Consider the following 21976-nt stretch of genomic DNA (forward strand, 5'->3'; position numbering starts at 1 on the left):
TGCTCACTGGGGAGCCTGCTTCTCCCTCTGCCTGCTGCTCCCCTGCTTGTGCTCTCTCTCTGACAAATAAATAAAATATTTTTTTAAAATGGGCAGCATTTGCAAACATATATTTGTTTTAACAGTAGCAGAGCTAAACAAGGAGGGAAATCTAAGGCTGTATTAGATATGAAAGAATGTGGATTCAGTCTGATAAAAATGCATGTGAATCCAAGAAGACCTAGATAAATGGAAAGATAGCAGTGTCTGGATTGCAAGACTTAACACTATTTAGGAGGCAGAGCTCCCCCAAATTGATCTACACAGTGTGATCCCTGACAAAGCTCTAGGTGGCTTTTTTGCAGATATGGACAGCTTGGTCCTGAAATGCATATAGAAATTCAAGAGAACCAAAATAGCCAAAATCGTATGAAAGAACAAAATTGAAGGACTTATCACACTTCTTGATTTCAAAACTTAACAAAACTATAGTAATCAATTAATCAGTGAGTAAATAAACCTGTATGTTATGATAACTGATTTTTGGTGAGAGTACCAAAGTCATTCTTTTCAACAAATGATTGAAGTGCTGGGACAACTGAATATATGCTCATATCATGTATAAAAATTAACACAAAACAAATCAAAGACCTAAAAATTTTTTTTTTTTTTTAAAGATTTTAATTTGAGGGGAGCCTGGGTGGTTCAGTCAGTTAAGCGTCTACCTTTGGCTTAGGTCATGACCCCGGGTCCTGGGATTGAGCCTGGCATCCTCAGGCTCCCTGCTCAGTGGGGAGCCTACTTCTCCCTCTCCCTCTGCCACTCCTCTTGCTTGTGCTGTCTTGTGCTTGTGCTCTCTCTCGTGCTTGCGTGCTCTCTCTGTCAAATATATAAATAAAAACATAAATTTTTTTAATTTGAGAGAGCAAGCATGCACTTGATGTGTGTGCACGAGCCAGGGGAGGGGCAGGGGGGAAGGAGAGATGAGTAGACTCTCTGCTGAGTGTGGAGCCAGTTGCCAGCCAATCCCAGGACCCTGAGCCGAACTGACTGAGCCACCCAGGTGCCCCTAAAGACCTAAATTTAGAAGCTAAATGGAAATGGAAAACATTGGAGTGAGTCTCTGCAATCTGGCATTAGGCAGTCCTATTATACATTACACCAGAAGGACAAGCAACAAGAGGGAAAAAAGCTGGGATTTTTTTTTTTTTAAAGATTTTATTTATTTGACAGATCACAGGTAGGCAGAGAGGCAGGCAGAGCTAGAGGGGGAAGCAGGGTCCCCGCTGAGTAGAGAGCCTGATGCGGGGCTCCATCCCAGACCCTGGGATCATGGTGAAGCCAACAGCAGAGGCTTAACCCACTGAGCCACGCAGGGCACCCCAAAAATTGGATTTCATGTAGATGAGGAACTTGTGTTACAGAGTAAACCATCAAGTGAAAAGACAACCCACAAAATGAGAGAAAATATTTATAAATCATGTGTTTGATAAGAGATTTATATCTTGAATATATGAAAAACTCTTATAACTCAACAATTAAAAATAAATAGCCCAGTTTAATATTCGGCAAAGAATCTGAATGGACATTTTTCTAAAGAAGTTAGGCAAATGGCCAGTAAGTACATGAAAAGATGTTTGTTATCATAAGTCATAGGGAAATGCAAGTCAAAACCACAGTGAGATACCAGTTTATACATACTAGGTTGACTGTAATCAAAAAGTCAGGTGATAAGTGTTGGTAAGGATTTCACTCAATGAAAATATGTCCACACAAAAACTAGTGTACAAATAATCTAAAGTAGCATAATAGTCCAAAAGTGGAAACAGTTTGAATATCCATTTGATGGTAAATAATTAAAATGTGGTAGATCCATACAGTGGAATAAAAAGAAATGGAATACTGGTATATGCTATAATGTGGATGAACCTTAGAAAATTATTATGTAAGTAAAGGAAGCCAGTCTTGGTTCTATTTACATGAAATATCTAGAATAGATAAATCTGTAGCACAGGAAGTGGATAAAATAAAATAAAATCCTAGGCAGGTGGGATTGGGGAGGATTGGGGAGACTGCTGATGGATACAAGATTTCTTCCTGTGGTTACAAAAATTTTCTAAAATTAGAAGGGGGTAACAGTTGCGTGCCCTGTGAGTATAATACCAAAACCATTGAATTATAAACCTTAAGTGGATGAATTATGTGGTATGCAAATTATATCTCAGAGCTATTTTAAAAGTGCATTTAGATGTATAAAGTGATCATTTCTTGGACTTCAGTTTAACAAACATTCCTGTGAGAAGCCCTTAAGGAGTACCTGGCAAGGGAGAGGGAGGAGTGTCTGTCTCTGCAATCTGAAAACTCATAGGTCAGAAGTCTGATAAACAATAGATTATTGTAATAATATCTGCTGTAACTGAGATACTGAAAAGAATAGTGTACAAATGCAAAGGAGAGAGTGGGTTAGTTCTGGCTGGGGCTTTGAGAGGCATCAGGAAACAGGTGGTGTCCATGCTTGTCCTCTAGAGATGGGCAGGCTTTCAGTAAGGGAGTGGCTGTGTTGAGCAGAGTATCATAGTAGGCAAAAGGAACAACAGAAAGGAAATAAGAAGTTAAGGGATAAACACTGAGGCCTGCTTTGTGTGGCTGCAGCTTTGGATGAGAATTAGGAAGTCATTGATACTAAGCTGGAGCTGTTGGTTGAAGGTAGATCTTGGAGAACCTTCTGGAACTATCTGAAAAAAAAGGCGGTGGGTTCTGCTCCAGGTAGTCGATTAGCTTATTCACTATCATTGAGTGTTTGAAACAGGGTGACCAACATTCTGTGAGATGTAGTAGAGGGTAGCTTCCTACATTAGATATAGTTTGGTTGGACTCTGTCACCTCTTGGGATCTGACAGAATTAGATTCTTGTCTTACGTGGGGTGTAACCAGATCCTTTCCCATCGATCTGCAGCTAAAAGCCAGGTGGGCACAAAAGGAATGAAGCTGCTAATAGGAATAGCCACTTAGTGATTTTCTTGAAAAATTACAGTATTTTTGTCTCCTAGTTCTTCCTTTTTTCTTTCTATTTCTTACTACAACTCTGTTATGACAGATTGCTTCCGTTTGTTTTTGAAGAGATGTTCTCGATCAGTATTTTCAGTATATAGTATTTTTGGGAAAAGTTGACTCCTAACTTTGTTTGAAAATGCTCATCCTTAAAAAGAAAACAAACAGAACCAGACTACTTTTTTGTCTGTTCACTGTTTGTGGGCTTCTCTTTACCTAGGGCCATTTTATTCATACTTACCAAAATTTATACCCACATTGATCTGTGTTGTTGGCCATCCACACAATCTGTGTATTGTTTTCAAAAGCCAGAATAACACAGAAGTTCAGAAACACAGTGGGATTATATAGATATTTACAATAGTGCAATTCACCCACATTTTGAAATGTATGTATGGGGTGTGCTTAATTCACATGGGCATAAATATTCAGGAGGTATGGCTTGTCATCTCTGATTTGTCATGGTGAGCATGTCCCAAAGGTAGGTCAAGGGACAGTGACAGTTTAGGTGTGTATATAAGAGTTGAGAGCACCAATGGGGAGAAGGTCTTGTTTGCTTGAGCTCTGAAATCACTGTATCTATCACATCCTCAGTACCCTGGGGTGACCATGATACCTGTACTACAGGTCCCTGTGCCTAGAAAGTTTATAACCGGTGATCTTGCCTCTTGTCATTTAGGGTTTTTTGAATTTTCAAGTAGACAGTCATGTCATTTTCTTCCTTTTTTCCATTGGTTTCTGTTAACTAAAGTATTTCTTACTCTTGAGCCCTCAGGATATCAGCTGTTATTAATGTCTTCAGACTTAACTTTTCACGGTCAACAATAGTAAGATTTCTTTCTCACTTCCATAAACATGCTTTGCACTTGTTATTTGAAGCCCTGAGACAAATAGATGTTGTCCTCTTAGAACCTTCTGGGAGCCTCTCTTATAGACTCCCATTTTATTTCTCAGGGCCACAGAAACAGAAGGGTTGTAGATCTATTTGGAGATTATGCTGGCATATTTCTAGTGGTACTACCAGGGGAATTAGGTCTCTAGCAGTCTGTGTCCTTAATGTTCGCTAGACAGAGCCCACAGAAATCGCAGTTGGAGTCCCAGGTTGCTAGTATCATAGCCTTTTTAGTTCTGGTTATGCCTAGGAAGGAGGATTCTGGAACACAGGACATGAAAGCTATCTTTGCGGTTTCCTTTGTTTAATGAAAATCTGAGTTTGCAGAGCCTATAAAGTAGCCAGGTAGAAGTGCTAGAGCTCATTTTGTGTTTCTTGTACCATATGCAATTTGTCCATACCTTCCTTTGTATGGAATTATGATGAATTTTTTTTTTAAATTTTGTAACCTTTGTAGTTTTTAGTCAATATCATATAAATTTGGCTAGGTCTGTTTTTTAAATCATATGAGCTTTTCATTGATGACTATGAATAGAGTTGTGAAATCTAGAGGTTTAAACCCCACATCTCCCTCTGTATTTTAAATTGTAACCAATAACTTTTGAGAACCTACTGGTCTATGTCCTGTGCTAGGCTGGGGGGATATAAATAGTAAAACGAGGTCACCCTTATACCAACTTACTATTCTGAACATCGGTCACTAAATGAAAGGGATGAAACATTTTCCTGTCTTTCTAGTATGGTTTGTGCATCAGGGTAAACAGCTCCAATTGATGAAGAATTGGCTCTTTTAAAAGAATGCCAGCTAGTTAATGCAGAACAAATAGTAAACTAGAAAACTCATCATTTTGCAGCTTCCAATGAAATAATTGGTTTGTACAGTATCATCCATGGATCCTCTGCTCACTTTGCTCAGACTCTCAGACCTTAGGTGGGCTGCTGCTGCCTCCCCATATGAATTCCCTCTTCATCTCACACATCCATTCCCTGATCTGGAGCTCCCTCTTATTTCTGCTTGGGTTCCTCATACCCCCATGGGCCACTGTGGTTCTCCCACAGAGATCCTTATGTCACATGGCCAACCCCTTAAGGGTGGACTGGATTTTCTGCAGGGAGAGGATGAGGAAGAACAACTGCACATTTAATTTTAATCCTAAGAAGATAGTTGTATTGCAGCATTCAGCATGATAGGTTATGTTGTCCTTCCTAGTAAAGGAATACTAGGAATTCCAGCTTTTAATTTTTCCTTCTTCTTCAATATTGCCACTTTGAATAGTGTAATTTTTTTTAAGTTATTTATTTTTTTGACAGTGAAATCACAAGTAGGCAGAAGTAGGCAGAGAGGCAGGCAGATAGAGAGGGAGAAGCAGGCTCCCTGCTGAGCAGAGAGCCCAATGTGGGGCTCCATCCCAGGACCCCAGGATCATGACCCGAGCTGAAGGCAGCGGCCTAACCCGCTGAGCCACCCAGGTGCCCCGGAATGGTGTAATTTTACTAACATTAATTGTTTAACATAAGATATTAACCCTGGTAATTCTGTACCTTGATTTTTTTTTTTTTTTAAGATTTTATTTATTTATTTGACAGACAGAAATCACAAGTAGGCAGAGAGGCAGGCAGAGAGAGAGGAGGAAGCAGGCCCGCCGCTGAGCGGAGAACCTGACATGGGGCTTGATCCCAGGACCCTGAGATCATGACCTGAGCTGAAGGCAGAGGCTTTAACCCACTGAGCCACCCAGGCACCCCTTGATTTTTATTTTTTAAAAGATTATCAGTAATTCAGATATTGTGAAAAATGGTCACCACTAGAGTCTGTGCCAGTTAATCCACTCCAGTTGTGCTTCATAAACATGTGAAGTAAGTCATTTATTGACTAAACATCAAGTGTCCATTATGTATATAACATTTAGGAATAACCAGTCAGTCAAGTGTTGCCTTTTTCTAGGGACTTGATAATCTTTTAGCTGGGGAGATGAGCATATGCTCAGCTGTCATGGATTGTGGGAGATACTTTAATATGTGTCTAACAGAGTATTAGAGGAGTTTGGAAAAGTGAGCAGTGAGTTCTTGGGTGGGGTGTTGTTGATTTCTGGGGAACTTCTCAGAAGGGGTAACATTCAAGCTGGATTTAGGGTAAGGGAATGGAATGGATAGGGCACTCAGTGGAAAGGTCATTGCACAGTTAGGTCATAAACGCAGATGTAGTATTGAGTCAGTAGGAGCAGATGTGGGCAGAGAAGGCGGTAGGAGAGAGGAGATTAGGAAGATAGTTTGGTGGCAGCATGTGAATAGTCTTGAAGGTTATGCTTAAATAATTAGGGTTTCGGGGTGCTTGGGTGCCTCCTTCGGTTAAGCATGTGCCTCCAGCTCAGGTCATGATCTCAGGTTCCTGGGATCAAGCCCCTGCTCAGCGGGGAACCTGCTTCTCCCTCTCCCTCTACCCTTCTTCTCCTCATGTGCGCTCTCTCTCTCTCTCTCTCTCAAATAAATAAAATCTTTTTTTTAAAAAAATTGCATTTTGTTCAGTAGGTGAAGGGGATTGGTTAAAGATTTTGAGCCAGAACGGTGACTTATATTTTAGAAGCAGCATTTAGACAGGAAGCTAAAGGATGAATTAGCTTGCAGGCAGGTAACCAAGCTAGTTTTCCTAATTCCAGCAAACTAAACTGAATCTCAGCTAAGGTCGTGACAGTTGAGATGTGGAAGCAGTCAATTCAAGAGCCGTTTTAGGAGGCTTCAGGTCTAGTTGCCACCTATGCCCCTCATACTTGCCCAGCTAGATTCTTTAGGGCATGCTCTGGCTTTCCCCCTGTCTTTCCATAGTTAGCATCTTTTCAATGGTTCAGTATCACTTCAGAGGGGCCTCCTCAGAGTGCCTGTCCCACCAAAAGTAGTGTGTCCACTACCGCTGTATTAGCTGTTTCTTCCTCTGTAACAAATCACCTGAAAAGTAGTGGTCTGAAACAATAGTAATCATGTACTAGCTCATTGTTTCTGTGGATCAGGAATTAGTCAAAGGGTAGCAGTGATGATTGGTTTCTGCTCCCACATCTGGATATCAGCTAGAAGATGTGAAGTTAGGGACTGGAATCCTCTGATGTACCTGGCAATTGATACTGGCTGTCACCTGGAACAGCCACATACAGCCCAGGTGTCCTGGGTTCCCTCCTGAGGGTTCCAGGTACCCCAGTAGAGAGAGAGAGAGCCCAGTGGAAGTCGTGTTGCATTTTATGATAGCCTCCGAAGTCACATAGTATCACTTCTGCCATCACTTTGGTTGAATTCGAATCAGATGAAGTGTTAGCTCTCAAAAGAAAAACTGGGTTACAGATACATTGAAGAATTCAAGCCACAGAATTAAAAAAGATTGGTGGTAGGGCAATGTGCCAGGTGATGGCTCGGAATGGCTTAGAGGACTCACCTCCAGATTGTAGGAAGAAATCATCAATTGTTGCTTCTCTGAGTTGGAAATCATGCCAAAGAGGACCATGTTGCTAGCTTCCTGGGCATGACTACTAGGAATCCTTCCTGCAGTTGGTGTCACTGGAATTAGTAGCAAAGGCTTGAAAGAAACAATCAGGGTGCCAGGGACATTGAAAGCCTCAAGATCAGCCAAGCCAAAGTTAGTATTTACTGTGAGCCCACATAAAAGCTTATGGCCATACATCAACCAGGTTCTCTTACAGGCCCATTACTATGAGGAGTGTAATGGCATTGATTGGCAAGCCAGCTTTGAAAGGTGAGGGTGGTGCTTATGATGGATGTTAATGTAGACTGAAGTTACGAGAGTATAGTAGCCAGAGTTAGTGTCAGAGCTACAGAGCAGGACCAGGATTTCCTCATCAGGCCACTCAATACACATAGAAAATTGCCTCTGGTAGAGGAACTTGGCAAAGCAGATGTGACATTTGCTTCTTTTAAAGATGCAGTAGATTGATGGTGATTGTTCAGCCACAGATACATAACCCTTCCTCAGTGGTGTAGTCGAAGTCTGCTGCAGGACTTGTGGGATCAGAGGCACTGTATGGCAATCCCCGGGTCCAAGGCTAGAGGAAGACATTTGTGCAGTGAATGGGAGCTTTCCGAAGTTGAGTTGAGACACCCAACTCTGGGATATTTAAGCAAAGATTGATATCCATTTAAGAATATTTCTTAAGCATGTCCTTTCCTCCTTGTCTCCATTTTTATGGCCTGAGCTCAGGCTTATATTCTTTTTTTTTTTTTTATTTTATTTATTTAACAGACAGAGATCACAAGTAGGCAGAGAGGCAGGCAGAGAGAGAGGAGGAAGCAGGCTCCCTGCTGAGCAGAGAGCCTGATGCGGGGCTCTATCTCAGGACCCTGGGATCATGACCTGAGCTGAAGGCAGAGGCTTTAACCCACTGAGCCACCCAGGCGCCCCTCAGGCTTATATTCTTAACTGAATTAAAGTAGTAATGCTCCAAAACAGTGTGTTTTCCAGGCTGCCTTGCCTTATACTCTGGCCTGTATTTATTAACGTGTCTCCCGCTTTCTCAGGTTAGTTCTCCAGATGCTGAGGAATTAAAACATCCTCCAGTTGTGTGAGCTGAAGTGCAGTTGACCCTTGAAAAACACAGCGATACGGGACACCAACACCCCATCACCCCCCCATACAATAAAAAATCCTCATTAAAAAAAATTCTGTGTATAAGTTTGACTCCCCCCAAGTTTAATAACCTTCTATTGATCAGGAGCTTTAACCAACAACATCAAGTCAATTAACATATTTTGTATGTCATATGTATTATACACTGTATTCCTGCAATAATACCTAACTTAATTTTTTTGGTATTTCTAGGCTACACAGTTCATCTGTGAGGTTTTTTTTTTTTTCAGATTGTTGCAGATCTCCAAAAAGTTTTCCAGTATATTTTATTGAAAAAAAGTCCATGTGTGAGCAGACTTGGATAGTTTAAACCCATGTTCTTCAAGAGTCAACTGTATATTATAGTTAAATTTCATATGTTTGGGAGTCTGGAGTAGCACCAAAGTATTTGGGATGCCTGAGTGGCTCAGTCGTTTGGGTGTCTGCCTTCGGCTGGGGTTATGATCCCCTGTTTCTGGGATTAAGCCCTGCATTGGGCTTCCTGCTCAGTGGAGAGCCTGCTTCTCCCTCTCCCTCTGCTGTTCCTCCCAGTTGTTTGCGCTCTCCTTTCTCTCTCTCTGTCAAATAAAATCTTTAAAAAAATTCGTCTTCAGCATATGAGACTTCGTAAGGCTTTGGGAGTAGATTTGACTACATGGAAGAGGAGGAAAGTGGGAAGAATTTTTGGAGGTTGGGGTACCTCGGAGGCTCAGTCGTTAAGTGTTTGCCTTTGGCTCACGTCGTGATCCCAAGGTTCTGGGATCAAGCTCTGCATCAGGCTTCCTGCTTGGCGGCAAGAAACCTGCTTCTCCCTCTCCTGCTCCCCCTGCTTGTGTTCCCTCTCTCACTGTGTCTCTCTCTGTCAAATAAATAAAATCTTTAAAAAATAAATAAATAAAAGACCCTTTGGAGATACCTACATTTGTGGAACAGGTAAAAGAATGGCAGGAAGTAAAGTCTGAGAAGCAAGGCAAGTGTAGGTCAAGGAGCCGATCTAGCAGTGTTATCCTCAGGGACCAGCAGGAATAGGCCCGAGAAAGGACCCTGGGCAGTTTCTGGTAACTTTATTTTTACCCAGAACAGTTTTTGTCAAGTGACCTAAGCAAGATTTCTTTGGGATAAGCAGATAATGAAAGATGAGTATGCCTCTTAACAGAGTCCTCCAGCCTGTTCTTCATCTCCAACATGTTGAATGGTCATCACTACCTTCCAGGTTGTTGTGAGGATTGTATAAGAATGAGTATATAGGGGCGCCTGGGTGGCTCAGTCGTTAAGCGTCTGCCTTCAGCTCAGGTCATGATCCCAGGGTCCTGGGATCGAGCCCCGCATAGGGCTCCCAGGCTCAGCGGGGAGCCTGCTTCTCCCTCTCCCACTCCCTTACTTGTGTTCCCTCTCTTGCTATGTCTCTCTCTGTCAAATGAATAAATAAGATCTTTAAAAAAAGAAAAAGAGGGGCGCCTGGGTAGCTCAGTGGGTTAAGCCTCTGCCTTCGGCTCAGGTCATGATCTCAGGGTCCTGGAAACGAGCCCTGCATCGGGCTCTCTGATCAGTAGGGAGCCTGCTTCCCCTGCCCTGCCTCTCTGCTTACTTGTGGTCTCTGTCAAATAAATAAATAAAATCTTTTAAAAAAAAAAATGAACATATAGAATTAACAGGGAAGCTTCTGCCACATAGTAATGGTAGCATCTGCTTATCATCATCATTATTGCTATTATCTTTTTTATTTTTATGATGTTTTGATACTAATTTCATTAGCGTCTCTAAGGTGTCCCATTTTTTTTCTCTTAGATCTGTGACTTTGGCTTGGCCCGTGTTGCAGATCCAGACCATGATCACACAGGGTTCCTGACGGAGTATGTAGCCACACGTTGGTACAGGGCTCCAGAAATCATGTTGAATTCCAAGGTAAGGATCATAGGTTTTCATAAAAAGAAAACCAAGAAGCAAAAGAACTTTGGATATTTGTTGCCAGTAAGCCTCTCTACCTAGCTTGAGGCTTGACCTGTCTGGCCAGAATCAAGCTGCTGCCTTAATCTCCAGTTCAGCATTAACCTTCTGGGCCCTGGGTTTTGGCCTCTGTCTCTCTGCTGGAGTAGTGCTGATGATGTGTTGTAGAGTTGGGGGGCATGCCCATCTCTTCACTGTTAACAATAAATGGTCTGTGTCCTAGCCCTTGGTCAACTTTTCTAAAGTCCTACCTATGGCAGCTCTTAACACCTGCTGCTGCCACAGATGAGTGCAGGCTGGGTTTGTTACAGGTTATGATAGTGCGTATTTTTTTGAAGGTGGACCGGGGCTGTTCTACAAAAGTCAGGTTTATCTGGTAATGAAGAAGGTCTCTTCAGCAAAATTACAACCATAGTTGGAAGAAAATGTAGGTATGGAAAGAATAGGAAGTATTATGGATTCTTTCAAAATTGTATGGTAGTCCTGCTTCCAGATAGATGTACCTCTGCATCTCAGAGTGGCTGTATAGAGTGCATACAGGTGGAAGGCAAACATTTCTAACAATATCTGTGTCTTGGTTGTAAGAAATGATTGAATAAATTTATAAAAGCAAGAAAAAGTGAAGTATGACATCTTTTTTAGGTTTATGAGCCAGGTGGCAATCATTGAGGGCTGCTGTGGAGATTGAGATTCAGTATTTTTAATACATCATTTGCAAATAGTGTATGAATGAGTGTCAGATTTAAGAAAGTAAGTGGACCCAACATACTTCTATATCTAATATCTCAAAATTAGGAGATTTTGAACTTAATTCTATCTCTTGGTTTGCAGACTACCCCCAGTACTAGGTGGGCAAAGAGAAAATAAAGAGGCATACCACTCCAGATGGGTAGTGGCAGTCTTAATATGTAAGGGAACTTATTACAGGGCTCGTCTTGGGCAGCCACAACATGAGTAAATCTCGGCACTCATCTGCCAAACCTTTAAAGTTTATATAGAGCCCTTAACTGGGCTCAGTAACGTATACAGCCCAGATAGTCTCAAAAACACGTATTCTTTCAAGGCTACATCCTTGAAAATGGCTGCTGTGGGAACGGTGGGCAGAGCACATATTCCAAGGCTAGAGGAAGGGTGAGGAACTTATTACCAGGGTCCAGCCCAAGGATTAGCTGGGAGTCATGTTATCGTGATGATCTTCAACACCATCTACTGTTAATGTAATGTTAAGATCCCTGAAGAAAAGCAATGAGAGTAGACATGGGGCCTTGTGTCTCAGATCTAGGAACCAGAAGTTGACCCAGGAAGCTTTAAGAGAATTAGTGAGCCCATGGGCTTCACACTCTTCCTGCATCCTTCATATAGTAGAAGGGCTTGAGATGAACAATAAGTTGTTTTGTGAGCAAATGGAATTTGTTTAAAGCAGTTAGTTATTCTTGATATACATTTGTTCAGTTTGGTTATAAAAGTAAAATTCCATTAAAAGAAATTCCATTATAAAGAAAACTGTAGTGTAACAGATGTTTTGAAGAAGAAAATGCCATGTTGATTCTCATAATTCTGTATCACACATAATCCCAAATAGCAGGTTCTTTCTTTGGACTGGCCATGTGACAGGTATTCCAAACCAGAAGCATTTGCACGCGCGCGCGCGTGTGTGTGTGTGCACGCGCGCGCGCACGCCCGTGGTGCCTACTGATTGTAAAACAGAGCAGATGGTATGATTTTTATCCTGGTGCCTTCGTGGCCCTACAGTCTCCATCCCAACTTGAGATGACTCCACTGTCTGCATGCTGTGCGGGGGGGCGGAATAACCAAAAAAGGATGACCTCTGTTCTCCACAGTGCCCAGCACTTCTTACTTGTAGAATTAGCTAAAATAAAACTGAGTGTGAATTCTTTTTATTTACAGCACCTCTAGCCTGAGAATGTTCTCTATTTATTTTTTTCTTTTTATTAATTTAGAACAATTTCAAACCCGTAGAAGAATTGAGAGCACAGTGAACACCCATACACCCCTTCCCTCGGTTTATGAACTTTCAATATCTTATTACTCCTTCCCTGGCTGTCTCTGCCTGCCTCTCTGCCACCTTTTCTCTTCCGTCTAGTCAAACCTTCTGATACTTCACCAACATAAACTAAGACTTTACTCCTAGACCCTTTGGGCCATACTAATAATACTCATTAAAGACAGAGCAGTGTTCTTTCCCCACAGCCATAGTACCCTTAGCACACTGAGACAATAGCATTAATTTAGTGACATCACAGTTATCCCGCCCAAAAGTTCTTTACAGCTGTTTCTGTTTTATTTTCAGTCTATGATCTCACTCTACAACGGTCCTCCCGCCCTTCCTGTCTTCTTCATGTCCTTGAATACTTTGCAGAGTACAGATTGGTTCCTTATGATTAGGTTTAGGTCACACTTTTCTGGCAGGAACCCCGTGGATTCTTGGAACTCACATATATGGAGCTCCTGTTTCTCAGCAGTCTTACCCTGGTGATTTACCCCATGATGACCCCTTGCCTCTATCATTATATTGGGGGGTGCAAAATGGTGATTTTCCAAATGTGTTATTCCTTCTACATTAATGCACTGCCATTCTTCTATGAAGAGCTTTCTGTTTTTTCTCTTTCTCTTCCTATTCCCACCTTTTTTTTTTTTCTTTTAAAGATTTAGTCATTTTAGAGAATGTGCACAAGCAGGGGGACAGGCAGAGGGAGAGGGACGGAGTAAGCCAACTCCCTGCCGAGGGGGGAGACCAAAGCAGGGCTTGTCTCAAGACTCTGAGATCACAACCTGAGCCAAAATCAAGAATCGGAGGCTTACCTGACTCTGCCACCCAGGCACCCTCCTACCTTTGTTTTTAAAACATTATTGTGGACTCATGAAATACATCCTGTCCATTATCATCTTTTTATTTCTATACTCATATTGTCCCCATTTTGGCTAGAGTGCTGTGTATTTATAACATTTTATTTTCATAGAATCTTCAGTTTGCAAGAAAAGTATAAGGCAGTGGTTCTCAAACATTTGAACCCCAAGATTCCTTCACTCTCTTAAAAAAAAGTGTCAAACTAGGGGTTCCTGAGTGGCTCAGTTGATTAAGCGTCTGACTCTTGGTTTTGGCTCAGGTTAGGATCCTGAGGGTTGTGGAATCGAGCACTGTATTGGACTCCACACTCAATGTGGCATCTGCTTAGGACTCTCTCTATCTCCTTTTGCCCCTCCTTCCCGCTCGCTCACACGCTCTCTCTCTAAGATAAATCTTTGGGGTTCCAGGTGTCTCAGTCGATAAGTGTCTGCCTTCGACTCAGGTCATGATCCCAGGGTCCTGGGATTGAGCCTGGCATCAGGCTCCCTGCTCAGTGGGAAGCCTGCTTCTCCCTCTCCCACTCCCCCTGCTTGTGTTCCCTCTCTCACTGTGTCTTTCTTTGTCAAATAAATAAATAAAATATTTTTAAAAGATAAATTTTTTTTTTAAGATTTTATTTATTTATTTGACAGAGATCACAAGAAGGGAGAGAGGCAGGCAGAGAGAGTGCAGGAAGCAGGCTCACCGCTGAGCAGAGAGCCTGATGCAGGGCTCGATCCCAGGACCCTGGGATCATGACCCAAGCTGAAGGCAAAGGCTTTAACCCACTGAGCCACCCAGGCGCCCAAAAAGGTAAATCTTTAAAAAAGAAAAAAGAAAGTATCAAAGACCCGAAGCAAGATTTGTTTATGTGCATTATATCCATCAGTATTTACTATATGGAAATTAATACGAAAAAAAAATTTTTAAGATTTTATTTATTTATTTGAAAGACAGAGATCACAAGTAGGCAGAGAGGCAGGCAGAGAGAGAGGAAGGGCTGCCGAGCAGAGAGCCTGATGTGGGGCTCGATCCCAGGACCCAGGGATCATGACCCGAGCCGAAGGCAGAGGCTTTAACCCACTGAGCCACCTAGGTGCCCCAATACTGAAATTTTTAAGAAGTATTGATATCTAAATAACAATAATAAAGCTACTGTTGTTGACATAAGTATTTTTCATAAAAACGTATGTTTATTTTCCATCACAGAAACATTTTAGTTAGAAAAGTGACATTGTTTTCATTTTTCACATTTCATGTTGCCTAATAGACTGTTGCTGAATTCTTTCCTAGTTCTGTACTCAGTCTGGCCAGTAGGTTGTTTGGATTTAAGTCTGTGAAGAAGAGTCTTCACATAGAATTGGGAAAGGGAGTATGTTAGTAGTCTTTTTAGCTACTTGTGACTATTCCTTGTTGATATTGTAGTGAAGAAAATGAACAAAATGAAAACTTGGTTGTGGAGTCTGAAACCATGCCACTGAACTTTTTGTACAGTCTTATTAAAACCTATTGGTCTAGGGGTGCCTGGGTGGCTCAGTGGGTTGAGCCTCTGCCTTTGGCTCGGGTCGCGATCTTGGGGTCCTAGGATCAGGCCCCGCGTCAGGTTCTTTGCTCAGCTGGGGGCCTGCTTCCCCCGTCTCTCTCTGCCTGCTTGTGATCTCTCTCTGTCTCTGTCAAATAAATAAATAAAATACTTTAAAAAAAAAGGACCTCTTTGGCTACCTTACATTCACTGACGCATGGTTTTGTAATATTTAGCCTTTGGAAAATACTAGTTCACTGACTTAAGCAGATGTTCCAAATATTGTCATATTTCATGGACAGTGTTGTCACATGCTGTATAGCCTCTGGAAAAATTTCTAGTGCACTTGTGAGAGAATAAATGGAAAGGAAAACACCTTAGTAGTACAAAAGTAGTGTCACCTCTCAGATCCTTAGAGGGAAGCCACTGGGGCTCTGGACCACCTGGGAGAACTGCTGGCTAGAACTTCTGTATATCCTTCACCTGAGATTCAGGCTCAGCAGTTCTTTATTCTTTGTCTTGTTTGTTGTTTCATTCTCTCTGTATACGTGTGTAGATTTTTTTTTTCCTTTGAATCTTCTGAGAGTGAATTATAGATGGGCCCCTTTATCCCTAAGCATTTCAGCATATATTTCCTTAGAATAGTGTTTTGTAGAATGCACCTCCGGTTTTCTGTTTTTTGGGTTTTTTTAAGATTTTATTTATTTATTTGACAGAGAGAGAGATCACAAGTAGGCAGAGAGGCAGGCAGAGAGAGAGAGGGAGGCAGGCTTCCCACCAAGCCCAGAGCCCAATGTGGGGCTCGATCCCAGGACCCTGAGATTATGACCTAATCGAAGGCAGAGGCTTAACCCACTGAGCCACCCAGGTGCTCATGCAACTCAGTTTTATGTCATGTATTCTGGGCATGACTACCACAAAAACTATATTTTGTTTTCAGTGTGTTGTATCAGGAGGCATGGTTAATGTCCGTATTGGTGAAGTTCATGTTGATATTTTGGTTCAGTGATATCCTCTGGTTCTCTTACCATATACATATAGCGGTGATAGTTATAGTTAAATATGGTAATAATTATTATTAGATTAATAGATTAGATTATTGTTAAATTAGAAATTAGTGGGGAAATACTTCAAGGTTATAGAAGTTATCTTCTTCATCATACTTTGAACCACTACTTTTACCATCTGTTGATAATTTTGTAGCTCTGTCATTCCCTCTTTGTTTCAGTTCTCTCCACTTATTAATTCATGGTTATCTTATTCATTGGCTTTAGTTCCATACCTACCGTTCTGTATTTGATGTTCAAGTTGTCCTGAGTTTTCTAACGGGAGCCTCTGTGACATGTCCCCACTAATTTTGAGCAATTCCTTACTTTTTGGCACTGGACGCTCCAGGCTTATAGTATGTTCCCTGTCCCAGACTTAGAGCAGCCATTTCTCCAGGTAGCCCTGGTTCCTTTTAGTTATTTTGTGTGTGTGTTTTAAATGTTCCTCTTTATTTGGTTTTGGCTCAAAGCAAAAGCTATTTTGGGTTACAAGAATTTGGGGAATAATCTTGAAATTCAACCTAAGTTTATCATAGTTGCAGATCGGATCATTCTGTGTTTGATTTTCAAAAAAAATTTTTCCCACTGTGTTTCTCTAAACTTTAATATTTGGCTGAATTTTTTTTCCTCTGTTCATTTATCATTATACCTTGCATTTTCCATAAAATTCAACTTACACTCCTTGGAGAGCTATGTTTTTTACACTGTTGTATGATTTAGACAGATAATTATTACAAGTCTTTTCACAGAATTCCTTTAAAAGAAAAATTATACCTAAAAATTGAATAGAAAAAGACGACAAATACAAATTAGTAAAATACGTTGGAGCCAGCACACACCACACACCCCATAGCCCCACTAGAGATCAAGGATTTTCAGCCTAACTTTTTTGAAAATGATTTGCAAAACGGACAAAGAAACTCTGGAAGTATAGCAGTGACTCTGAGTGCCTTGAGTTGGTCTCCAGGTTTTTCAAAATAAATAAATTGGCCACAGATGTCCTAAAGCAAGGGATATTAATGTTTTTTCCTTTTGCCAGCTTTAGCTTATATGGTTGCTCTCTTTCAAATCATTTGAGGAAAGGAATGAAGTATACTTTGGAAATTCTCATTTATTAGTAAGTTAATCAACTTTGAAGAGAGAAATAAAATCAAGTAATCTTGGTTGTCCAACAACTTAGAAGAAAGCCAAATTATTATTTGTATCTGCACACTCTCTTCTCTTATTTCTGAATTATAGAGCCAAAGGAGAAGGTAAAATTCCTGTCAGCCATGTACCTGTTCTGTAGGAGGATCTCACTGTGTCCTGTAACATTACATATCATTCTCAGTCTTTTCTCCCTTTCCACTACAGGGCTATACCAAGTCCATTGATATTTGGTCTGTAGGCTGCATTCTGGCAGAGATGCTGTCCAACAGGCCCATCTTCCCTGGGAAGCATTATCTCGACCAGCTGAACCACATTCTGGGTAAGGTTACCAAACATTTTAGGAGCTAGATTTACTCAGTTCACCTGCCACAGTTTACATAAGAGTCATTTCATGAAACTAGAATAGTTCTGACATCCCTTTAACCTATGAGTCTGTAATCTTGCTTGATTCCAAATATTAAGGATCCTTGTGAAAACTTTTAAGAAAGGTAAGCATGGGGAGATGGTAAGAAAACAGTTATCAGGGTCCATTGTGTCCACAGCCAGAAGGTCAGTCGGCCTGAGTCTGTATAATTAACAGCTCATTATTTTATCTGATAGGTATTCTTGGATCCCCATCACAGGAAGACCTGAACTGTATAATAAATTTAAAAGCTAGAAACTACTTGCTTTCTCTTCCACACAAAAATAAGGTGCCATGGAACAGGCTGTTCCCAAATGCTGATTCCAAAGGTAAATATTATTTTATTGATTATTTTTCTTAGACTTAATTTTTTGCTTGCTTGTTTTATTACTTAAATCATTAGGTCACTGGCCTGAAAAGTTAAGTCTGGGGCAATTGGGTAATACCTTATTTAGTACTTACTCTTTTTTACCTTTTATTTGCAAGCAGGGGCAGTAGGGTACAGGAATTTATGAATGATTGTATAGTTTGCCACCTTTGCTTTTATTTTTATTTTATTCTTTTTTTTTTAAGACTTTTCTTTATTTGAGCAAGAGAAAGAGAGAGTGCAGGAGTTGGAGGAGCACAAGGAGAGGGGCAAGCCGACTCCACACTGAGCATGGAGCCTGACGTGGGGCTTGATCTCACAACTCTGAGATCATGACCTGAGCCAAAATCTAGAGTCATACACTTAATCAACTGAGCCACCCAGGCATCCCTTATTTTATTCTTTTTTGTAGTATGCTCTACACCCAACATGGGGTGCAAACTTAAAATCTTGAGGTCAGGGGTCACATGCTCTACCCATTGAGCCAGGCAGGTGCTCCTCTTTGCTCCTTTCCAAAAAAGTTCTTTTTTCTTTTTTAAATTGTAGGTAACATACAATAAAAAATTCATTTCAGGTACACAGCATAGTGATTCTGTAATTATATACATTATGAAATGCTCACCATGATAAGTGCATTACAATATTATTGACTCTATTCCCTATGCTCTGTTTTTTGTTCCTGTGACTTATTTACTTTTAGGATTGGAAGTTTGTGCCCTTTAATCCTCTTCACCCATTTTTTTTTATTTTAAAGATTTTATTTATTTATTTGACAGAGATCACAAGTAGGCAGAGAGGCAGGCAGAGAGGGGGAGGAGGAAGCAGGCTCCCCGCTGAGCAGAGAGGCCGATATAGGGCTCAGTCCCAGGACCCCGGGATCACGACCCGAGCCGAAAGCAGAGGCTTTAACCCACTGAGCCACCCGGGCGCCCCCTCTTCACCCATTTTTGCCACTCCTCAACCCCCGTCCTCTTTGCTACTTTTTTTTAAAGAGTTACCAGTATTCATTCAATCATTCATTCTTTCTTTCTTTCTTTCCTTCCCTCCCTTTCTCCTTCCTTCTTTCCTTTCTTGAGAGAGCACACATGTGTGCAAGCATGTAGGGCATGGAGGGGCAGAGGGAGAGAGAGACTTTTAACCAGGTTACAGGGTTCGATATCATGACCCTGAGATCATGACCTGAGCCAAAATCAAGAATTGGAAGCTTAACCAGTTGAGGCACCCCAGGCACCCCGAAAGTTATCAGTATTATTGCTTATGTCAGTTTCTTCAACAAATGATGCAGGAAGACTTAAACATCTATATTGCCCCCAAATAAAACCTAAAAATGGAACATAGGCCTAAATATAAGGCCCAAAACTATTAAGCTTTGAGAAGAAAACAGAACACAATCTTCATGACCCCAGGATAAACCAAGATTTCTTAGATAAAATACCAAGAGCCCTCATCCATAAAAGAAAGAGGCAATGTATTTCATTTTACCCTTTTACATTTTAAGTTACCTTTGTTTAATAATTATGTTATCTTTTATCCCCATTTAGCATGTGTCTGTTAAATATATTAGGTGGTTGGGTTGTTTGGTTTTTAATAGCTGGCTGTTTTAAAAAACTTTATACTATTACAAAATTGTGGTAGGCAAAGTAATGACCCCCTCCTCAAAGATGTCCGCATCCTAATCCCGAGGATCTGTGAATATGTTAGGTGACATAGCAAAGAGAAATTAAGGTTACAGACAGAATTAAGGTTGCTTATCACCTGATTTTAAGAAGAAGGAGATTGTGGATTATCTCAGTGGTCCCACTGTAATCACAAGGGTCCTTCAAAGTGGAAGAAATCAGAATTTGAAACCAGAGAGAAGAAAGCAGCTTGCCAGCACCTTGGTGCTTGTTCTTCCACAGCTTTATCTTCATACATATCTATATTTTTATCTAAAATTTCCTTTCTATAAATAATTGTTTTATAAGCTAACATTTTTGGTAAAAATTCAGAAGTTTTAGGAATATTCAACTAAAAAGGTAAAAATCTTTTATAATTCCCTAAGGGTCACTGTTAATAGAATTGTGTTTGAGTGTCCTTCCATGTTAGTACATAGATCTGGCTTTTCTTTAATGATTTTAAAACATTTCATTCAGGGGCACCTGGATGGCTCAGTCCGTAGATTATGCAACTCTTAACCTCAGGGCCATGAGTTCAATCTCCATGTTAGGTGTGGAGCCTAGTTAAAAACAGCAACATTTCATCAATCTTGGAAATTCAGCTTTTTCTAACTTTTGCTACTGTGTGTGTTTCTTTATGTGTTTACTTTAGTAACTGTCAGCTTAGATGTTGAATTTGTTTTATGTACTAACCTGAGCCAAGGCTCAGAATCACTCTGTTGTCTAAAATAGAATTTGTTTTGGGGTGGCTCAGTCATTAAGCATCTGCTTTTGGCTCAGGTCATGTCCCCAGGGCCCTGGGATCGAGCCCCGAGTCAGGCTCCCTGTTAAGCAGGAAGCCTGTTTCTCCCCCTCCCACTTCCCTACGTGTGTTCCCTTTCTCGCTGTCTCTCTCTCTCTCTGTCAAATAAAATCTTAAATAAAATAAAATAAAACTGAATTTATTTTGGATATTAGAGGAACTGTCTTTTAAAATCTTTGATATAAAGGTAGTGTATTATCATGGGCGACAGTTTGGAAGTATAGAAAGAATAGGTAAAAGAAACACCCTTAATTACCAGAATCCCAAAGTAACCTTTAACATTTGCTGTTCCAGGGTGTGTGCAGCTTTTACCTATTTAGTTATACTTTTGTAATTATGTAATGCATTATAATTATAAGATTTTTAAAAATTATACTTTCAAGTGCATTGCATGTGTTACTGATTAGATTGGTTTGTATTCTGTATTGTCCCAAGCATGTTACCTAAATCTTATTTCCTAAGTTGCCTTTTTTTAAGAGGTGGATACATAACAAAATTGCATAATTAAGACTTTATAATAGGGGCAACTTGGTGGCTCAGTGCGTTGGGTCTCTGCCTTTGGCTCGGGTCGTGGTTCCGGGGTCCTGGGATCGAGCCCTGTGTTGGGCTCGCTGCTCAGCAGGGAGCCTGCTTCCTTCCCCCTCTCTCTCTGCCTGCCTGTCTGCCTACTTGTGATCTCTGTCAAATAAATAAGTAAAATCTTTAAAAAAAAAAAAAAAGAGTTTGTAATAAGTAGATCTCCAGGCTTCCCTCCTGTTTGTTTACTCACTTTTTTATTGTTAGTTGTGATTTGTATCAAATTATTTGAGATTTTTATTTGGCTTACTGTCCTTAGGTTAAAGCTATGAACTCTGAGATTTGTTCATTTAGATAACAATAAACGTTACTAAAATTCAGGAAGTTAATTTTGAAATGTAGTCCTTGGGTGAAAATAGTGAAGCAGGGAGGGACTATAACTAGAATAAAGAAAGGGGGAAATGGGAATTGGTAGTGCCAGAGTGAGCTGTGTAGCATCATGTGTTCGAAACTGGAGCTTTCCAGCTAGAGCTCCTAGTTTCTGTTCATAGTCCAGCTACTTCCTAGCTGTGTGAACTTTAAACAAACTACTTAACCTCTCTGGGCCTCAATTTTTCCCATTTACTTACTTATTTATTTATTTAAAAAAAAATTTTTTTTTTTTAATTTATTTCTTTATTTGAGAGAGATCGTGCCTGTGTGCCCGGGGAGGGGTAGAGGGAGAGACTCTCAAGCTGAGAATCTTTGCCCTGAGCTCAAAGTCTGATACAGGGTTCAATCCCAGGACCCCAAGACCCATGACCTATGCTGAAATCAAGAGTCAGAGGCTTAACCTACTGAGCCACCCAGGTGCCCCTCCTGTTTATAAAATAGTTAGTGGTAGGACCTGCATCACAGGGTTATATAAAAGTCCAGACCACTGGAATTTGTAGGTCTGGATTCTGAGATCTCAAGACTGAATTTTTTTTCATTAATGTATCTTGGAGATCTTTCAGTATCCCTAGTTATGAAAAGTGGTACATAGTATTCCCTTGTAGTGATGACTCAGAGTGTCTTTAACTAGTCTTATATTGGACATTGAAGTTCACTTTAGTTATCTGTTGCCGTGTAACAAACTACTCCACAGTCTGGCACCTTATAAGACCACCATGTATTTGTTCCTAAGTCCATTGGCCCAGGCACAGCCTAGTGGG

The 21976-nt window shown here is 40.7% G+C and overlaps 1 protein-coding gene across 1 annotated transcript in view; it reads left to right on the forward strand.

Moving 5' to 3' along the window:
• Positions 1-21976, forward strand: part of MAPK1 (mitogen-activated protein kinase 1) — a 105752-nt gene that overhangs the window by 62740 nt on the left and 21036 nt on the right. The window contains exons 4-6 of the mRNA XM_004742524.3: positions 10317-10433; positions 17245-17359; positions 17641-17772. Coding sequence (XP_004742581.2) covers positions 10317-10433; positions 17245-17359; positions 17641-17772 — 364 coding nt within the window. The remainder of the gene's footprint in view (positions 1-10316; positions 10434-17244; positions 17360-17640; positions 17773-21976) is intronic.

This window comes from Mustela putorius, unplaced genomic scaffold (assembly GCF_011764305.1).
Source record: "Mustela putorius furo isolate JIRA1106 unplaced genomic scaffold, ASM1176430v1.1 tig00003858_pilon_pilon_pilon, whole genome shotgun sequence".
Lineage (NCBI taxonomy): Eukaryota > Metazoa > Chordata > Mammalia > Carnivora > Mustelidae > Mustela > Mustela putorius.